Here is a 19,861-nt window from a genome sequence, read left to right on the forward strand (position 1 = left end):
CACTATGAGAGTTAAAAATAATAATAATAGAAGAAAATACTATAGCTATAAGATGGATGGATGCCAAATCCAAATTAAAAAACTTTATACTCAAAATGCAATAGCAATAACTGAAGTTATAGTAACTAACACATCTTAATGTTTTCAGTAAATATTTGTATTTAAAATATCAGCATTCTTAAACCTGGTCTATAACACTATGATTCATGAGAAAATAAATAAATAAAATATAATTTCTTTTTAAAATCATTTCCTGCTCTGTTTACATTTCCAATAACACTCAGAGAGAAAAAATTGCAAACATTTAATCACAATAAATACAGCCACATTATTGAAATTAGAATAGAAAATATTGTCATCTTGATTGCACTCTTATTATACAAAACGTCATCATCTAAAATCTTGCTGTTACACGATTGAACAATGGGCAAATGAGTCCATGAAAGTGGGCATATCCTCAGTTAGGTGGAATAAATCACTTATTTTGATAACTTTTAATATAAAGGGTATGCTAATGTTCCTTTTTCTGCAACTCATGTATGTATGAAACATATTTACATTATTTCTTAGCATGGAACTTTTTACTAGAATCATTAGCATGGTCAATTAATAACTGGCAAGGAGCAAACTGTGGACCATAAAGATTAGAGAATTCCTGCATGATTTTCACAATTTTATTAGCTCCATAAGCATCTATATAATGAAATGGTCCTCCTAAGAAAGGTGGAAATCCTAGTCCAAATACTGCTCCAATATCACCTTCCAGCTAGAAATTATAGAGAAGAATAAAAATATATTATACATATTAATTAACAAAACCAGTGGCCTGTCATTAACCATTTTTCATTTTCATGTTAAATGATCATTAATAAATTAATCATTTCCTCCTGATAAAAATAAAAACAAACAAATATGTTTATTTTTATTCTCTCCTATTTAATTCTGATAATATTTGTATGATTTTCAATATATATGATTATTCAGTATGAAAATCAACAGAAGTTAATATAACAAAATGCAGATTTCATTTATCTATTTCAAACTATAGCAAAACAAGCTATATCTTAAACTAGATTTTTGTGCATGAAATAACTTAATGACAATGCTTTCCTTTTGGAACATCACACTAAGAGTTATGATGTTCCAAAACATAGAATGCTTTATAACAGCAATTAATAGATCACTATACATCTCTAATTATGACAAATATTAGGGCAACTCATTATGAAATCAATGTTATAGTTACTTCACGTGCAAAAACCCACGAAACAGGTATTTTTTTTTTGTTCATATTGGATCAGGATTTAAATAAAATAAAATATATTTACAAAACCACCATTTAACCCATTACCATCATACCAATATTATTATGCTTTTACACTACTTGAGTAAAGTAGCAACTCAGAGGGTATCAAAATTTTGGGTGCCTCAAACTTGATGTCATCAGTACAGCTGAATTCTGCTTCTTCTACAGCTCTTAAAGGGCCTTTAAACATCCATAACTGTCCAAGAAATCCCTAGATTTCATAACCATAATTCCAAGATAAAGTTAGCCCTATGCCTATAAGTATATTTGGTATGTAAATTGTGTGTGTTCTCCTGGCCACACTGCCTATATGTAGGATGAAAGCCCTGAGTTTCTGCAAGGAAAAACACTGCCACCTCCATACAAGACTGCCTAACTCACCTTTGCTTGAAAAGCCCTGATAAAGATACTTTGCATCCTGCATGGGATTTGAACTAAGATCTTTCCAATTGAAGGGCATCAGCAAAACTGAATGAGTTACAGAGGCTCCCTACAGCACAATTCTTGCTATAGCAAACACCGATATAAGGAATTCACTCGGTATAACAAAATGCCCTGAAAGCTCCAGCCAAAGTATTTTCTGAAGGGAAAAAAAAACTCTGATGTTGTCAGTTGTGTCATTAATTTTAACAGGATTAAGGGAACACTGTCAAGGAGTGGCAAAGCTTTATTTATATTGCATAAACTATTTTTTCACAATACTGGTTGATGTAGGATAATGAATTGGATATTATGCAGTCTTAAAGAAGCAATGCTATGATTTGAGCTTTATGACTGGAATATGACAGCATAGCAAGCTTGGTTTAAAAACAGCTTTCTGAGAGCACAGTTTGAAATGGTAGATGAAGGCTAAAGCCAAGGAGAAATTTGAAGTTTTAAACTACTCCATAACTGTTTTAGAAATGACACACTTTTTCTTTCTCTTAATTATTTGATATGAAGATGTATGAGGGCATTATTTTCCAAAAATGCCCTATCTATGTAAAGAATCTGTTTAGGAATCTCTTTCTTGATGACGTATTTAAATTCTTCTTTGAATCTTTCTGTCCTTGTCTTTTTTTTTGTAATTTTTGCACTAAATCTCCAGTTGACTTAATTTTCTTTTTTTGATGTTAAGCAGACACACATTATTCTTAAACTGTTCAAACCAGCCATGACTTGCTCAGAATATAAAATCAATGCAAGTGGTGCCATTTTCTTTCAGTCATTATAAATCATGCCAATGATTCTCCTCACAAGCTTAGCAGCTTCTCCATTCTTGTACTTCTACAATACATGAAGTATATGTCTCCTTTCAGGAATAATGTATATTTTCTTTCTCTATGTACAGAACTGTTGAGAAGAGGCACATGAGACATACACTATTCACCATTCATATGCAATATATGAAGTGCTTATGTTTGTTACAGTTGACTTGCACATAATAAATTCACTCATCATAACTACTTAAAAGTCTAACTAATCCCACATAGGTGAGATCCTATTCCAAAGGAAATTTATTATGGCTATTTATCAATCTGCAGTCTAGATCATGCAGATTGATATGTAGCCATAATAAATTTCATTCAGAAATCATGCATCTGATCACATATTCTTTTCTTTTTTTTTTTTCTTTGTCACATTTTATTTTATTTTTTGCCAAAAATGATGAAACTAAAAATAGTAAATACATGTTTGAATATTATATTTAATGTTAAAGTAATGAAAAAAAAAAAAAAAAAAAAAGAAGCGAAGTTTCAAGTTCTTTGTAAGAACTTGAAATGCCATAAGAAATTATTTTTATAGTAAGGAGTTGCTTCAGTGTATAACATCATATATATGCACTCAATCCCTCCCAATAGCAGCTGTGTAGCATAGTGTAGATTAATCTAATTTCGCCATTTCAGTACTTCTAACTTAAAAAAAAAATGAATTTATTTAGAGCATGGAGATTTCTTTTTTGATAAATGGATAGTGAAATATGCATACATGTCTTCTGTTTAACAGCTTTGTGCATTATTTATTTTTTGTTAAGTAATATTTCCAGTTTTCAGAATCAGAGTGTTATAGGTTAAAAGGGATTCCATATAATAAAAGCTTGTTAAAAAATGAAAAAAATGTTGAAAAATAAGCTAGTATGATATTTCAATAAATCAGATTTAAAAACCACCAATTCTCTCAGACAATTTTTTGAGGATCTCATGGATGGATAAAAAGTTTGAGCAGAGGTTCCCAAATCATGCTGATGGGATGGAGCATACAGTCCACAGGACAGACAAAATTGCTACTGATCTAAGTTCTGAGGTGAAGAAAATTTAAAGAAGCATGTGAGGCTGTAATTAATTTTTCTAATCTTGATAACAAATGATATGCTCAAGTCTCCAAAACATGGTATTTTAATGTTGGCTTACCTCCTCCCCAATACCTTATTGTTCATAATAAGAACTCTGTTCATCCAATTCCAGGAATTAGCTAATACCTTAGCAATAACCTGGATAATAAGGCCTCCTAATGTAACAGTGGCAGCTCGTGGCTTGAAATCGTGCTGCAACTTTCAAAATATAGACACACACTGTAAGTACAGTGTATAAATGTTTGGATAAAATATCAAAATTATGGTAAAAATTTAAAAAAAAATTACACATGAAAAAATATTGTTTATTATCGATGAAGTTATACAGTTTGGTATAATTCAAAATTACTTAAAAATAAAATATATTCTTCTTGTTTTGTTTCATGAACAAATATTGTTTATTATCGATAAAATTATACAGTTTAGTATAATACAAAATTACTTAAAAATTACTATAACAAATGTTATGTCTTTAAATTGTAATGTCCAAATATTTAAAGAGACGGAGTAAACACGATAAGCACTGCAAATACTCTACTACTGCCGCAAACTATGTCGTGCAGTTCCAACAGTGGAACTGCACGACGGACAGTGCCACATTACACTAATAGCTTGCATCTCACTATGACATGCATATGCTTGCACGCGTAGCAATATGACACCGTGGAAAACACAGTGCTGCTAGCGTCCTTCACCCTCCTAAGTGGAACATGGAATTATAAAAATGCAAATGCAAAATTGTTTAAATTTTAGGAATGTCATATTACCTTAACTTACAGTAATATTTTTAAAAATATTATGTATGGTTTCCTGCCACAAATACTGTTCTGCTGTCGATGTATGATTTTCTGCCATTTCCTTTTTTACTTGGCAGTGAGTTTAAAATAGCATTGGGCTGGGGCTTTCCCATAGTTCATTATAGCACATTATTTCAGTATAGTGGTGTTTGCTACAGTTCACACCTACTAATCTGTAATCCAGGAAAGTGATGAAGCTAAGGATTTGGGGTGTTGGTAGATAGGGAGTTGAAGTTCAGAGAGCATACTTACTGAAAAAAGTGGCCAATGTATTGCATAGGATTATTTGGTTATTCAAGAACACACACTAACAGGCAGATATAAAGAAGTTGTCATTCTTCTTTATAAGATTTTGTTTTGGCCACAATTGGATTAATGTGCACAGATTTAGTCCCCTGGGTTTCTTGGGGAATGAGGAACTGGTGGAGCTGATCCAGAAGCAGGTGACCAAGATGGTGAGCAGTCCGTGGAATTTTCCTTATGAGGACAGACTGAGAGTTTGTGGGTTGTAGGAGTTGGTGGAAATTCTCAGCTGGCTGGAGGAAGCACCACAAAAGATGTCTGTGTGTGGGGGGGGGGGGAGGGCAGAAAGTCATCTAGAAATTGAGTAAGAGGGTGGTCAGTAATGGCCTCAGTACTAGATACGAGGTTGGTCTGAAAAGTTCTCGGCCTAACAATGAAAAAACGAATTTATAATTTTGAAATTATTTTTATTTTTCAACATAATCTCCCTTAAGACTAATACATTTATTCCAGAGATGCCCAAGCGCCATTATCCCGCCCCTGTAGTGGTTGTCAGTAAGATCTGCAAAATATCCATCTATAGCTGCAATCACCTCTTGATTCAAAGAAAAACGCTGACCAGCGAGGAAGATTTTTAGTTTTGGGAAGAGACAGAATTCAGAGGGAGCCAAATCTGGGGAATAGGGTGGATGTTCCAACAATTCATAGTGCATAATCATCATCATCAAATTCCTGCCATATACCCTCAAGGGGTGTACAGGATATGACAGTACTACATGAAAAAATTACATCATTACTAACTTCCTATCTACCATTTTCCTCCAAATCAGTTTGTTACTTGTCAAGACTCCAACATTATCAGATCTTATATTTCTATCGTCTAAGGCACTTTGTACCGTATCAATCCACCTATATCTTGGTCTTCCTCTGGGTCGTTTTCTTGCCAATTTGGCAGAGAACACTTGTTTTGCTAATCTTTCCTCTACCATTCTATTTAAGTGACCATACCACCTGAGATTAGCTCTGCTAACGCATTCCTGGATGCTGACAATGTCAAGTTCTTTCCTAATATCCTCATTTTTAATATGATATTGCCATTGATGCCATCTGTTCACGTCTCTAATCTTTCTCAGGACTCTCATATCTGCAGTCTCTAGTCTTTGGTCAAGTGTTTTACTTCTGACCCAGCTCTCAGATCCATAAGTTAAAACTGGTTTGAACACTGTCTTGTATACAGCTAATTTAGTGTTCCGACTAATTTCTCTCTTATTCCATATGAATTTATTCAATTGACTTCCCACCATACCAGCTTTGCTGATTCTGTTGTCTATTTCTATATTTAATTTACCATCTTCAGTAAAAATCGTGCCTAAGTAGCTGAAATGTTTTACTTGTTCCACAGGTTGTCCATTCACAACACAGTTGACATTTTCAATGATTCTGCCTATTTTCATTGTCTTTGTCTTTTTATTGCTGACCTTCATACCATATCTATTACAACAGCTATTCAATTTAGTCAGAGAATCTTGCAGACTTGTAGCAGATTTATTTATAAGTATAACATCATCCGCATAAAGCAAAGAGCTGACATTAACATCTCCAATTTTGATATCAGGTTTAATACCACTTTCCTTCATAATGTGATCCATATAGATAATGAATAACAGAGGGGATAATGTACATCCTTGTCTCACACCAGATTTAACATTAAACCATCTTCCTGTACTTCCTTCAATTCTAACTGCTGACTTACAACTCAAATAAAGACTAAGTATTGCTTGATATAATGCCCCATTGACACCATATAACTGCAGCGTATTGAATAGCTTCTCTCTTGGCACCTTGTCATATGCCTTTTCCAAATCGACAAAACTTAAATACAGATCTTTGTTATATTCCCATGCTTTCTCGACTATTTGTCGTAAAGTGAAGATCTGATCCTGACAGCCTCTATTTGGCCTGAATCCAGCTTGTTCTTCACCAAGCTTTTCTTCCACAATTCTTCTTAACCGTTTCTCAAGTATACTTGCATAGATCTTGCCATTAACACTCACTAGGGAAATACCTCTGTAATTCTCACATTCAGTTTTATTTCCCTTTTTATATATGGGTACTATGAGAGCTCTACTCCAATCATTGGGAATTCGTCCCTCTGTCCAGGCTTTCTGAACTATGCAGTGCAGCCACTGTAAGACTTTTATACCATCATACTTCAGCATTTCTGGTCGAATATCATCTACTCCTGCTGCCTTTCCACATTTCAAGCCTTTGATGGCTTTTTCTACTTCAAGTATGGATATGTATTCCTGACTGCATGCCTGGTCAGTATTTTTTACCACTGTGTCACTGCTTGTTTCATTTAGCAGTTTTTCAAAGTAATTACTCCATACTTCAAGGATATCTTTTTCTCCTGTTTTCATGTCGCCTTTATCATCTCTAACTCCTTTTACAGCACTCTTTCCTCCATTCCTAAGCTTCTTCAACAACCTCCAGAATATTTTGCCACCTTCTTGATATTTATTTTCTATATTCTTGCCAAAGTCCTCCCATGACTTTTGTTTAGCTAGTTTTACACACTGTTTAGCTTTCTTACATTTGTCTCTGTATCCTGTAAGAGTAAAAGCTGACTTATTTGCCAGGAACTTTTGATATGCTTTCTTCTTTTCCTTCACTGCCTCTTTAACTTCCTGTGTCCACCAGGGAGTTCTGATTTTTTTATCCTTACAGATAACCTTAGCTGGTAGATAAACTAAATTGCCATGTATGGGACTATCATCCTATTATTGGAGATGTAAAAAGTTCTATGTTTGGTCTTAGGAGCAGAGTTTTTAGATTATCTCTCTATAATATCAATTATGGCCGAGGGATATACAAGGCCATTTTGGGCGATTTCATCCAGCAGTGGACTGAAGAAAGCTGATGGTGATCAATGATGTCCCTTGAAAATTTTCCATGTTTGTTCTCTAGAGCAGGGTTCCCGGATCAGGTTAACACACACACACACACACACACACACACACACACACACACACACACACACACACACACACACACACACACACACACAAATCCTTAACCAACCCACAGTAATGCACAAAAGGTTTCCAAATAAATTTTTTTTTGGGTGGGAGCCATAAAAAAAATCTAACTTGGCTGTAACAAGTTAAGTAACTGGAAAGGGTCAGGAAATAAATCAGCAAATAAAGTGCAAAAAATAACTTACCGGATTTGAAAGGATACCTTCTTGAAGACACAAAACTGCTTCATTTATAAATCTTGTTGCCAAACGCATCTGCAATTCTTCCTGAGTATTTCTAAGCAGATTAAATATAATGTGTCATTTGAATAGTCAATGTTCAGTAGCTGATTATTCAAAGAAGTAATTCACATAATAAAGATTAACTTTAAAGCAGAAAAATTTCTAAAGCACGGGTATTAGACAAAAAAAAAAAAAAATGGTTATAGAAACTAAGCAGTGTATAATAGTAAATATTTGAAATCTATGAGTGAATAAAAATGATATGAGAACATACCAACTCTTCCATGCACATCACCCTCTCCCACAGATATAAGAAGTTGTGATCTAAGTGTGGTATGACAGTCTAACAAGGCTAATGTTAGTGCATTAACCATGAAGGGGGATGATGCACAAGTACCAGTCTAAAGTACAAGGCAGAAGAGCAACAGCAATGTAGTATGGACAGTGATCAATATATATTATAACCATTGCTTGACAGATTATTCATAACTACTTGCCATACAAAAAATATACACATCCAACTGGAAACATTCCATCCACAAGAGACACTATACTGTAGAAGTAAGAAAAACAAGTAGTTTTATTGTATCACTAAATATAGTACAGAAATATTTATAGTATATGTACTATATTTAGCAACAATTTGTGTAAGTGACAACTGGAAGGTTGTCTCTTATTATACAAATTGTAATAATAAGAGACATAATGAAAAACACTTCCACAAACACTATGCTACATGTATGCCAGAAACAGTTTTATTGTAGTGTCAAACACAGTAATTAAATCCATTTGTTCTACCATCCTTTTTTTTTTCAAATTTTCAGTTGAAGAAAGTACATGAAACAGCTGTTTATAATACAGTCAATGGGTATACAGAAAGCACATATTTTATGTTAAGCACAAGGATGCATGTGCACACATATATATCAGTGATGTATATTCCGGGTGTGCTAGGTGTGCGATGCACACACCCATGGAATAACTATATCACTGATATTATATACTTTGCATTTATTCCTGTTAAAGACTCCCTGAATTGTTTCCTGACTTCGCATTATTCCTGAAATTAAACACAATATACTAATACTTCATGAACAGAACACTTTTCGATGTGTAAACATTGCATCACATTTGCATTAATAGTCTGGGTGTGCGGTCAGAAATATGGACATTTTTGAGTCCTCTGAACAGATGCACAGATGGCATAGTGGGTCATTATTAGCCCCAATGGAAAACAGTGTTGATGATCAACTGAACATCCCATTTTCTGCCTGAGCTTTTGTAGATTGTGTGATTATAGTTGAAGGAGGTTGGAACTTGCATATAAATAAATAAGTAAAACAAGTCATTTCATCCTTTCTTTGATTCAATCCAGAAAAATAATAATTTCCCAAGTGATAATTTTTCCCCCATTTCTGTGCATATTATATGGCTGTATTTAAAAATCGTAACAAAATTCAAATTACATGTGTCTCGCTCTATTATTTGCCAGTGATAATCTAATCTCACCACAAAGCATAAATCCTTTATGCTTCTCACATAAACGGTGTGAGTGAAGCATAGCTATTGTTCATTTGGCTTTTATGCTTTCCATATTTAAAATTATATTAATTGATAAATTAAAGTATTCAAAACTATCCTACAATTAATTGCATTGGACCAATTAAGATGAGTGCTGATGTACTATGCACTCTTAAAACTTTCATACATCAATAAAAATGCAATCATACGGTCAAATTGATGCAAATTTTGTAGCGAGGGTTTAGGTTGTTTAAAATGTCACTCACTCACACACACACACACACACACACACACACACACACACACACACACACACACACACACACACACACACACACACACACAAAACTTGAAATAAGTTCAAACTGTATTTGAGATTATCAATATTATTAAGACATTTCACAAATGCTAATTTTACAAATAAAATTTTACTAAAAAAGTTGCAATTAACATGCTGTATATGCTGTGTGAAAATATGACTGCCCAACATAGAGGCATCAATCTTATGCTAAAGCTAGTTCTTGCCGCCCAACAGTTTGCACATGTGCAGAGACTGTCCAATGTAAACTTGTTAACTTATGGATATGAGAGCCAGGCTGGAAATAAAACAATTATCAAAAAAAGATTTTCTCATACCTGGTATCACTCCGAAAAAAATTAGAGGAGTAAATAGATAGTGTCAATGGCAGAATTATATTAAAAATGAAGATATTAGGACATAACACGTGATATTGTTAGCATCCAATAATGTGTGAGCAGAATCAATCTCAGGTAGCATGGTCACTTAAACAGAACACAAGAGGAGGTTAGCACAACAGGTATTTGATGCAGTAAGTGCCTTAAAAGACCAAATATATATCTGACAATACTGGAGTCCTGACAGATAGCAGAGAAATTTGGAGGAAAATTGAATAAGAAGTCAGCAATGTAAACTTTTATATTATAAAAGTACCATCATAGTATCCTATGTAATCCTTGAGGCTTCAAGAATGCTGATATGCAGATGTTTCCATCTGTATGAACATGATACCCATCAAAATCAAACATGCTAATTTCAAAAAATAGTATATTTTTTAATTTTTTCTGGGATATTTATACCATACTTCATCCATTATTTTTAGGTAAGTGCAGAATCCTCAAAGGAAATTAAGCAGATTACTAATGGGCTACTAAGTGAGGCACAGCATACAGCCTCTCTTGAGCAGCTAATCCCACCTTCTCGAGGTGTGCCTATTTCCATAAAAGTAGTCAAGCATTATCAGCATTCTTGCAGCCAAAGGATACTTTTCTAGCTGGAGGAAATACCAAGTAGACCTAACTGGTGATAGCTACCTAGCTTACTGGGAGCCTAAATTGGCTGATGCTAGAGTAGGGATTCTGGTTTCTGTCCCTCTTATTTTCTAACATACAATGTAAGTTCACACAATTCAAGTGCATGTCAAACATACTGTGGAGATTCAGAACCTCCCCATGTTTGAGGGTACAGCAGAAAAGTAGTTCTGAAGGTTGGATGCCGGACAGCATAAAGGATAGAACCAGAAGGCAATGATTTAGGAAGTGTCTTGATCAACTAGTGCATAATCACACTACCCTCTACACTGGTAGTTCACGCCTGGAGAAAGGTCACATAGTGGTATGTGAGCGGATACTGTCAAGACCATGTTATGTCATGGAAAACAAATGCCCCCTGCATGGGTGAAATGTCTAATAATTCATCACCTGCAACAGTACTCCCCCCCCCCGCTCTTTTTCTCTTAAACACTGAATGTGAGAGTAAACTCCACTAGCTAGTGGAAGTGCTGTTAAAATATCCCCCCTTTCCTCACAAAAAAAAAAAAAAAAAAAATCTCCACATCTACTTCATCAAATTCATAACACAAACTTAAATGATATCCACCATCACCTGCAGCATCTAAATATGATTTCCTGTTTTTGACTTTTTATCTATGCAAACACTCTGAAAACTAATATGGCTTCCTGTTTTTTTGTCAAAAAAAAAAAAATCAGGAATTTTTATATTTCTGATCCACATAACAATAGTGCTTTCACATTGTTGCTGAAGATCTTTCTATATACATTATTCAGTCATCTGAAAGCCAAACTTGCTTCTGTCAGTGCTCTGTTCAATCTTCAATATCAACATTAGTTCATGAGTTTGAATTCTTAATTTCTTAAGTCATATTTTTCAGCTCTGTTATACAGAGCTTCTGATTTTGTTTATATATCAGAGTGTTCTGATGATATTACAACTGTGTCATTGGCTTGGTCCACATGTTCCAACTATGATGTGAGATTCAATTTTATTCTCCTCCATGTATCCTTTTTCAGAATCCAATAATTGACTAATAAGAAGTGTTCTCTGTAATCAGAGTGTTCTGATGATATTACAACTGTGTCATTGGCTTGGTCCACATGTTCCAACTATGATGTGAGATTCAATTTTATTCTCCTCCATGTATCCTTTTTCAGAATCCAATAATTGACTGTAATAAGTAGTAGTTTAGAGTCACACAAATCTGTCTCACACAAATCCATATCTCAAACAGTCCTGAAGTTATTTGTTGTGCAGTAATACAGCAGGCAGGCAGAAAACAGACCACTCTTAAGTGCATACTTATTTTCAGTAATGGCCAAATGAATCTTGTTTATATTATGAAACATATTATGAAGGAAAGCAGTATTAAACCTGGTATCAAAATTGGAGGAGTTAATCTCAGCTCTTAACTTTATGCAGATGATGTTATAAAAAAGTGCCTTACAGAAATATAAGATTAGATAATATAGGAATGTTGACAGATAACAGGCTAATCTGGAGGAAAATGTATAGGAAGTCAGTAATGATGTAACTTTGCATGAAGTACTATCATAAGAAGAGCCTCTGTAGCTCAGTTGGTACAGACGAAGCCCTTTGGTTGGAAAGATCTGAGTTCAATTCCCGTCTGTGATGTGAGGAATCTTTACCTGGTCTCTTTCGAAGAAAGGTGAGTTAGCCAGTCTCATACGGAAGTAATTTTTTTTTTTCACCCAGAAACTCAGGTTTTTTGGTCTCCCAGAACAGGCAAACTGGCCCTGAACATATCCATCTACAGACATAGGACACTCCAGGAGGCATAAGGCTAACCACCTTATCCTCGAGTTATGGCTGCAAAGTCCATGAATAGTTGGAAGGTCATGGGCACTTAAGTGCCTGTTAGAACCACTGATGAATGAATGAATTACCATAAGATCCTGTACCCACCCCAGAAGTATATATCAGGAATTTGATGATGATTTATTACACTGATGGAATGATCTTTAGGAAACTAACAAGGCTAAGACATGTTGCAAAAGTGGACAAAAAAAAGATCAAGGGATAACTTAGATGTTAAAGAACAAACAGAGATAAGAAGATAATTATTCTTCTTTTACTTCCCCAGAAACTTGGTCAACCAAGTTTCTGAGGAAGTGGAATTGTTGGAAAGGATCCAGAGGTGGGTGACCAAAATGGCGAATGGTCTGTCAAGTGCTCCCTGTGAAAATAGTGAAGATGGGACAAAATAGAAGAGAATGAAGTAAGTCCCTCATCCTGTAACAATACAACAGGACAGAGGAGAACAAGGAGTTACTGTAATTATTATTTTTCAGGAAATAACAATGTATACCAAAATATTAATTCCTATATTTTGGCAACATTACATTGCATTCATCAGGGATGGATCACAAAAAAACAATAACACGTGCACTCAGGCACCAACAGTGGGAAAATGAGGCTGAAGAAAGACAACCAAAGTCGGACTAGAGTTCTAAATGGCACCCCCTAGTGGGCGGTCTTGGCCGCTCGCCTGAAGATCTAAGGATGAATGCTTCCCACATTTGGGACAGTCTCATGCATCCAAAATTTGTTGAGGTTTGGAAAGTTTTTCAGGGCTGAGGTAGATTTGAGAAATAGCCTCTTGTATTTATATTTGCTGCAATGTAATAGAATGGCCTTCTTCCAGCATATGTATGGTCAGTAAGTCCAGATTGGCTGTAATGGTGGAAAATGTAGTCCTTGTGTTCAGAAATTCTGATACTGGCTCTCCTGCATGTTTGGCCATTGTAACTGCAAGGTAGATCTAGGGAATCTTAGACCTAACAGGATCAAGGTAGATCCTGGTAGGTCTAGGGAATGTGGCTGGTTTTTGGTGGAGTGGATAAATAACATCAATTTTCTATGGTCTGTAAGTGGTTGTAAGGTTTTATTTCCTTAGGATTTTTGTTATTTTTCAGATGTGACCTGGATATATGGAGGAGGGTTGGGGGTTGCAGTTCTTTTCACCCATTTTCTGTCCACTGCTGGGCGAAGGCCTCTTCCAGTTCTTTCCACCTTTCTCTGTTCTTGGCAATGGTTGACCAATTTTCCCCAACGAAATTTGACAATTTATCACTCCACCTTCTTTTAGGATATTCTTGGCCTTGCTTCCCTTCTTTTGGAATCCAGTTCATTAGTATGGTGGTCCATCGTTCATCTTCTCTTCTGGATAGATGTCCAGCCTATTTCCATTTTAGTTGCTTATGGTGAAGAATGATGTCGGTGATATGAGTCTGGCTTCTTATCTTTTAATGTGATGCCTAGCATCAACCTCACCATTTTTCTTTGAGTTGTTGCTAGTTTATTTGCCACTGCTTTTGTTAGAGACCAAGTTTCACAATCATATGTGATGACTGGAAGTGTAGACCAGTTAAATGTCTTCCTTTATAAACATAGTGAGACATCATTGTTTTGAAAAATGCTTTTCAATTTTCCAAATGCACTCCAAGTTGAACTCTCCAATTTATTTCCTTTTGGAGTTCACAGTTTAGATCAATGAAATGACCCAAGTATGTATATGATGATTCTTTCCAAGAAATTGTTTTCTATTATTATGTTTTTTGGTGTTACAAAAGGATTAAACATGATTTTAGTTTTTTTCTCTGTTTATTTTTAGACTGACTTTTCTGCTTTCATGATATAGGTCTTCTATCATTATATTAAGGTCTTCTGGAGTGTTTGCAAAAGTTATATCATCTGCATATCTTAGGTGTGTTAAGTTTTTGTTATTAATTTTTATACCATGGTTTGTCCAGTTTATATTTTTAAATATTTCTTGAAGGACTGCTGTAAAGATTTTGGGTGATAAAAAGTCTCCTTGTTGGACACCTTTTTCAACTGATATTTTATTGCTACTCGTGTGAAGTTGGATTTGTAGCTGTTGCAGTGTGGTATATTTCCTGGAGAAGGTATATTAAAACCTACATATATTCTCCAGGAACTCTCTGATTCTGGAATATTTTGATTATTGTATTAGTTTTGATGGAATCAAATGCTTTTTCATAATCAATAAAGACTAAACAGAGAGGCAAATAGTTTTCTTCTGCTTTTTCTATTATTTGTTTTACTGTATGAATATGATCAATTGTGTTAAAGCCTTTATGGAATCCTGCTTGTTCTACTGGTTCATTTAAGTCTAGAAGAGGGGTTGCGGTTACAAGGTTTTAATATTTTTTGGGGATTGTAACTATTGGCTAAGAAAGTGCTGATAATATGGATAAGTTCAGTAATTGGGGTAATGTCAGAAATGATTAATTTTCCCTGTTATATAGGGTTTTTCTAATTATATATTGTTAGAAGTGTGTGGGGAGTCTACTGGTGAATGTATCTAACTGTATGCATAGGTTTGCTGTAAACAGAGACTGTCAGGGATCCATCAAACTGGTGTATAATCAGTGTCTAGGAATGGGAGACTGTTGTTGTTTTCCTTTTCTAAGGTAAATAGGATACTGGAGTGTTGATTGTTTAGATGTGTTAATAAAATGTGGAGCATATCCAGATGGTGGGTTTATGTGGGACAGAGTTTAAGGCTTTTTCTTCAAAGGTCTCCATGAAGAAATTGGAGAACTCATAGCTGTCCCCTCAATCTGTCTGTAGAATTTTCCTTGCCAAATGAAATAGGCTGAGTTCATGGTGAACTGAAATACTGGGACGAAATATGGTTGGGATTAGGTTTAATATATCTTTGAGTGGGACATGAGTGAATAAAGAGGAAACATCAAAACTGACCATTATGTCAGTGTGTTGGAGCGTGAGATTTTCTATACTAAATTTAAAATGGGCTGAGTTTTTTTTATGTTTGAAGGTGTGTTGGAAGTATACTGTGTGAGCACTTTGGCTAAATGTTTGGCCAATTTGTATGTGGGTGAATCATTGCCATCCACAGTGAGATGTAATGCACATTTTATTTATGGATTTTTGGTAGTTCATATATCTGGGAAGGGGGGGTGGGAGGTGTCTAGAGTTATATGATTTTAGTTTGTTTGTGACTGCCACAGGCCAAGAGGTAACCTTTCAAGGAGTGTATAGAGTGTTCTGTGTATTGGTGGGATCATAGTCTATAGGAAGGTAGGTAGAAATCTAAAAGTAAGGAGGCAAGCTTACCTGTGTAATCTAATTGGTTTAAAACCAAAGTGGCATTTCCCTTATCTGCTTTGGTAATTATTATTCGTTGTTGTTTTTAATTTCTTGCAGAGCTTCAAATTCTTTTCTTGAGAGTTTGGTTTTTGGTGGTTTAGTATGAGTGAGTATACTGGCTACATCTAGTCTGACGTTGTTGGCAATATGGATGGGAAGGCTGAGGATATCTCATTCTACATGGATCATTATTTCTTCTGCAGGAATTTTTTAAAGTGCTGGTGTGCTCATTGTTTTAGGGTGAAGGATAAGTTTACTGTTAGGAGGTAGTTGAGGCTTGGAAGCTGGGAGTGTTTTTGCAGATTTTCATATTTCTTGATGTGCCAATATCTTATCTATTCAGTTGTCTGGATATTTTCAATTTCAGCTTGCTGTATTGATGGGCCTTGCACACGATGGAATCTCTGTGAATAATAGTAATTCTGGTAGATATGAGTAACCAACGTATAAACTTAATTATTATTTTTTCAGGAAATAACAACGTATACTGAGATATTAATTATAATAACTTTAATACTTTTCTATATTTCGGCAATGTTACATTGCCATCATTAGGTGTCACAAAAACAATGGTATATGCATGTGAGCACATATTGGGAAAATGAGGCTGAAGAAATGCAGCCAACATATAAGCAAAAGTAACCAATGTATAAGCCTATCTACCAGAAAGAGTTACTATGGGAAGTCATGTAAAAGTAGTTAGCATAGTGTGAGGATAAGATTTTTTTTTTTTTTTTTTGCTTGGAGGGTGAATGAATGAAATACGTTGTCGGAGGCAGTCAATGAATAATGACTTATCAGCAAATGAGTTTAAGCAGAGATGTAACATTCACACAATAACAGTTCATATGGACCTCCCTTCCTGTAAAGAGTTGAATCCAATAGAAGTTACCATATAATAATCTATGCTATCTTGCAACCTGAGAAATTCAATTTCACTTTTCTCACTAATTTCTCTCACTTCAGTTCTTTCTAAAGCCCAGGTGTCCGACCCCATTGCCACTTCTAGTGTCATAAGTGTCCATTTGTAAATACATAAAAATTTTCTGCAGATAACTGCAACACCAACTTCAGTTGATACAAACAAGGTGGTTTCAACAATGTACTTTCAAGACTCAATAAAGGGTTAAAAAATGAACATTCATGCTATTGGCTGTGCTGCTCATGTTGTTCATAATGATGGATGTACAAGACAATGCTGATATTTTGCCTACTGATATCAAAACAACTGCAAATAAAATATTTTAGTATTTCCACACCATGAGAGTGGAGTAATTGAAGAATTTCTGTGCATCTATAGAAATTGAATACAAGCATGTTCTAGGTAGTGTACAAACATGATGGTTATCATTACTACCAGCTGTGAATAGGATTATTGACATGTATGATGGACTCAGATGGTGATAAGATATGGTGATAATCTTTCATAAGATTATCAACATTATAAATGTTGATAATCTTATAAATATATCAACAAGATAAATGCCCTACATTGTTGAAATCATTTTTCAGTAACCAACAATCAATATTTTGGCTCCATTTCATGCAAAGCCAGCTGAAAATATTCTCAGCAACAATAAATAGAAAGGAAAATATTTTGGCAACTGAAGTGGTAGAAGAATTGGAATTGCTCAGACAGAAAATTACAAATAAGAAAGCCGAGAACTTTCAAACATTTAAAACGTCATCAATTTTTCATCAAAGATGAGGGCATCTTTGATGAAAAAGAATTTTTAGACATTACAAATTTATTTTATGATACTTTCCTTGAATATTTAAGCAAATGGACTTATCATTTCCAGCCATTGAAAACATTTCACTTGATTAAGTTGCAAACTCCACTAACTTGGGCTGAAATTACAAGCAGCCTAAAAGCAATTGGTGATGTTGACAGCAAAATATTCAATATTGTTGATGAAGATGAAAGAATGGAAGGACACAAATGCTGAAGTGAACAAAAAGTGGCGTGACGTGTTTAAGGTGCACAAAAAAAAAAAAAAAAAAAAAAAAAAAAAAAACATACTGCCACTTGTGTTTGTTATGGCAATCCCAGGACCAAATGCAGTAGAGAGAATTTTTTCTCTCATGAGTTCTTTGTGGTCTGATGAAAAGAACCACTTCAACACCAAGACTGTGAAAGCAATAATTGTGATCAAGACATACTTTGACATTTCATGTATTGACTTTTATGAGTGCATCTTGAAAGAACTAACACTTTTGGAAGAAATAATGTCTTCATATAAATATAATAATAATGCCGATACTCCATAATTATAACGCACACTTCAGTCCTATGTACTGGAATTATAATTATATGTTATTCCATTTTTATGTAGAGCATACTAAAAGTGTCCGGTTTTCGTCCCTATTTTTTAATTGCTGAAAAATTCAAAATGTCCCTTTTTTTGTTTTGAAAATCTGGTCACCCTAGATTAAGGATTTATGAATTTTAGGTAATCCATATATCTGGAGGAGGGGAAAATCTATGGTTTGGGTTTAATTAATTAATTCAGGGAACCACGATGTGACATTTTAAAGAAGTCTTTTAAAAGTTTTAAAAAGGGCCACAGTAGAATTATCTTTATCTGCTCTAGTAATTATATTTTTGTCTTTGTGTAAGGATATTATATATATCAAGTCTGATGTTGGCAATATTTGGAGGCATGTTCGGATGCTATGCTGTATTGCAATATGATGCTTAATGTCAGACCTTGATGAGTTACAGCAAAGTTGTGGCTAAGGACACTGACAGCTGTTTTGTTGAGGCTTTTTTTGGTGACAGGTTGGATTCCAAAGATTTGGTTAACATTAATTCTTAGACCTTCTACCCAACAGCAAAGGCTAGCTACCAGCATCATTCTTAAGACTTTTTGGTTTCTAGTTTAACAACTTCCCACTTCTTCTAGGACACAATATAAAAATTCTATCCCAGAAGATGTCTCTGGGACAAGTGAAATACTGGAACACACTACATCTGCGTAAATATTTGTTTTCTTAAAATTAAACCTAATTATGAGTTCAAAAAAAAAAAAAAAAAAAAAATTATAAGTTTAGTGATTTTAATGTTAATGAATTCAATCCTGTTGCATTTCTTGAAAGAAAAAACTATTTCCTTCCGGTCTTACTTTTGAAAACACCAATATCTCTGAAACAGATGAAATTTCTTTTGTTGGAATAACTCTATCCTCCAACCTTCCATGGCATAAACATACTACAAACACAAAATATCTTCATCATCCAAGAAATTAAGTTGTCTCTTTCTTCCAAAGTGTTAAATTTATCTATGAATTGAACAGCTGTAACTCTGTGCAAATTGCAAATCCATCCAATCACTGCATGTGTATCTCATATCTGGGGTAGTGTCACTACTGGGAAACCACCATTTGGTACAGAAGATAATAATTAAGTTGATTAATGCCTGATCATAGTACCTATCTATAAAAAAGGAAATGAAAATGCATGTGAGAATTAGAGAGGAATATATCTGAAATTCCGCCCTAATTCTCACAATATATATGAGGAGTGTTCCAGATGATATTTATGCAAGGAAACTTGAGAAGAAGCTAACAAAAATAGCTAAAGAGCAATCTGGAGAATAAAAAATTGAATTCAGAACAAACAGAGAGTACTGAAACTAGATTTTCAGTTTAAGAGAAATAGCTGAAAAAAATCATGGCAAGAATCTGATCTAGAGAAAGCTGTTCAAAACACTAAAATTACATAGTGAAAATATAAAATTGTTCACATCTCTGTACTTAAATGCAAAATCAGGATAAGATAAAAGGTGCAGCATGCTTTTTCCACTATCAAAAAAAAAGTTGTTCAGGGTTCAATAATAGAATCATATTAAAAACATCAATGTCTGTCATAAAGGCATCTGATATTATTTAGCTCCTTAGAAGACTGAAATGTAAGACATGACAATATTGGTAATCTG

The 19,861-nt window shown here is 34.5% G+C and overlaps 1 protein-coding gene across 1 annotated transcript in view; it reads right to left on the minus strand.

The window, feature by feature from the left end:
• Positions 1-288: 288 nt before the first annotated feature.
• Positions 289-19,861, minus strand: part of Mtpalpha (monolysocardiolipin acyltransferase Mtpalpha) — a 255,626-nt gene continuing 236,053 nt past the window's right edge. The window contains exons 16-17 of the mRNA XM_090391226.1: positions 7,902-7,992; positions 289-766 (exon numbers count right to left, since the gene is read on the minus strand). Of these exons, the coding sequence (XP_090247352.1) occupies positions 560-766; positions 7,902-7,992 (298 nt within the window). The 3' untranslated portion in view covers positions 289-559. The remainder of the gene's footprint in view (positions 767-7,901; positions 7,993-19,861) is intronic.

The sequence above is a fragment of the Typopeltis vanoorti genome, chromosome 4 (genome assembly GCF_054136105.1).
Source record: "Typopeltis vanoorti isolate ZY-2024b chromosome 4, IOZ_Tvanoo_1.0, whole genome shotgun sequence".
NCBI lineage: Eukaryota > Metazoa > Arthropoda > Arachnida > Uropygi > Thelyphonidae > Typopeltis > Typopeltis vanoorti.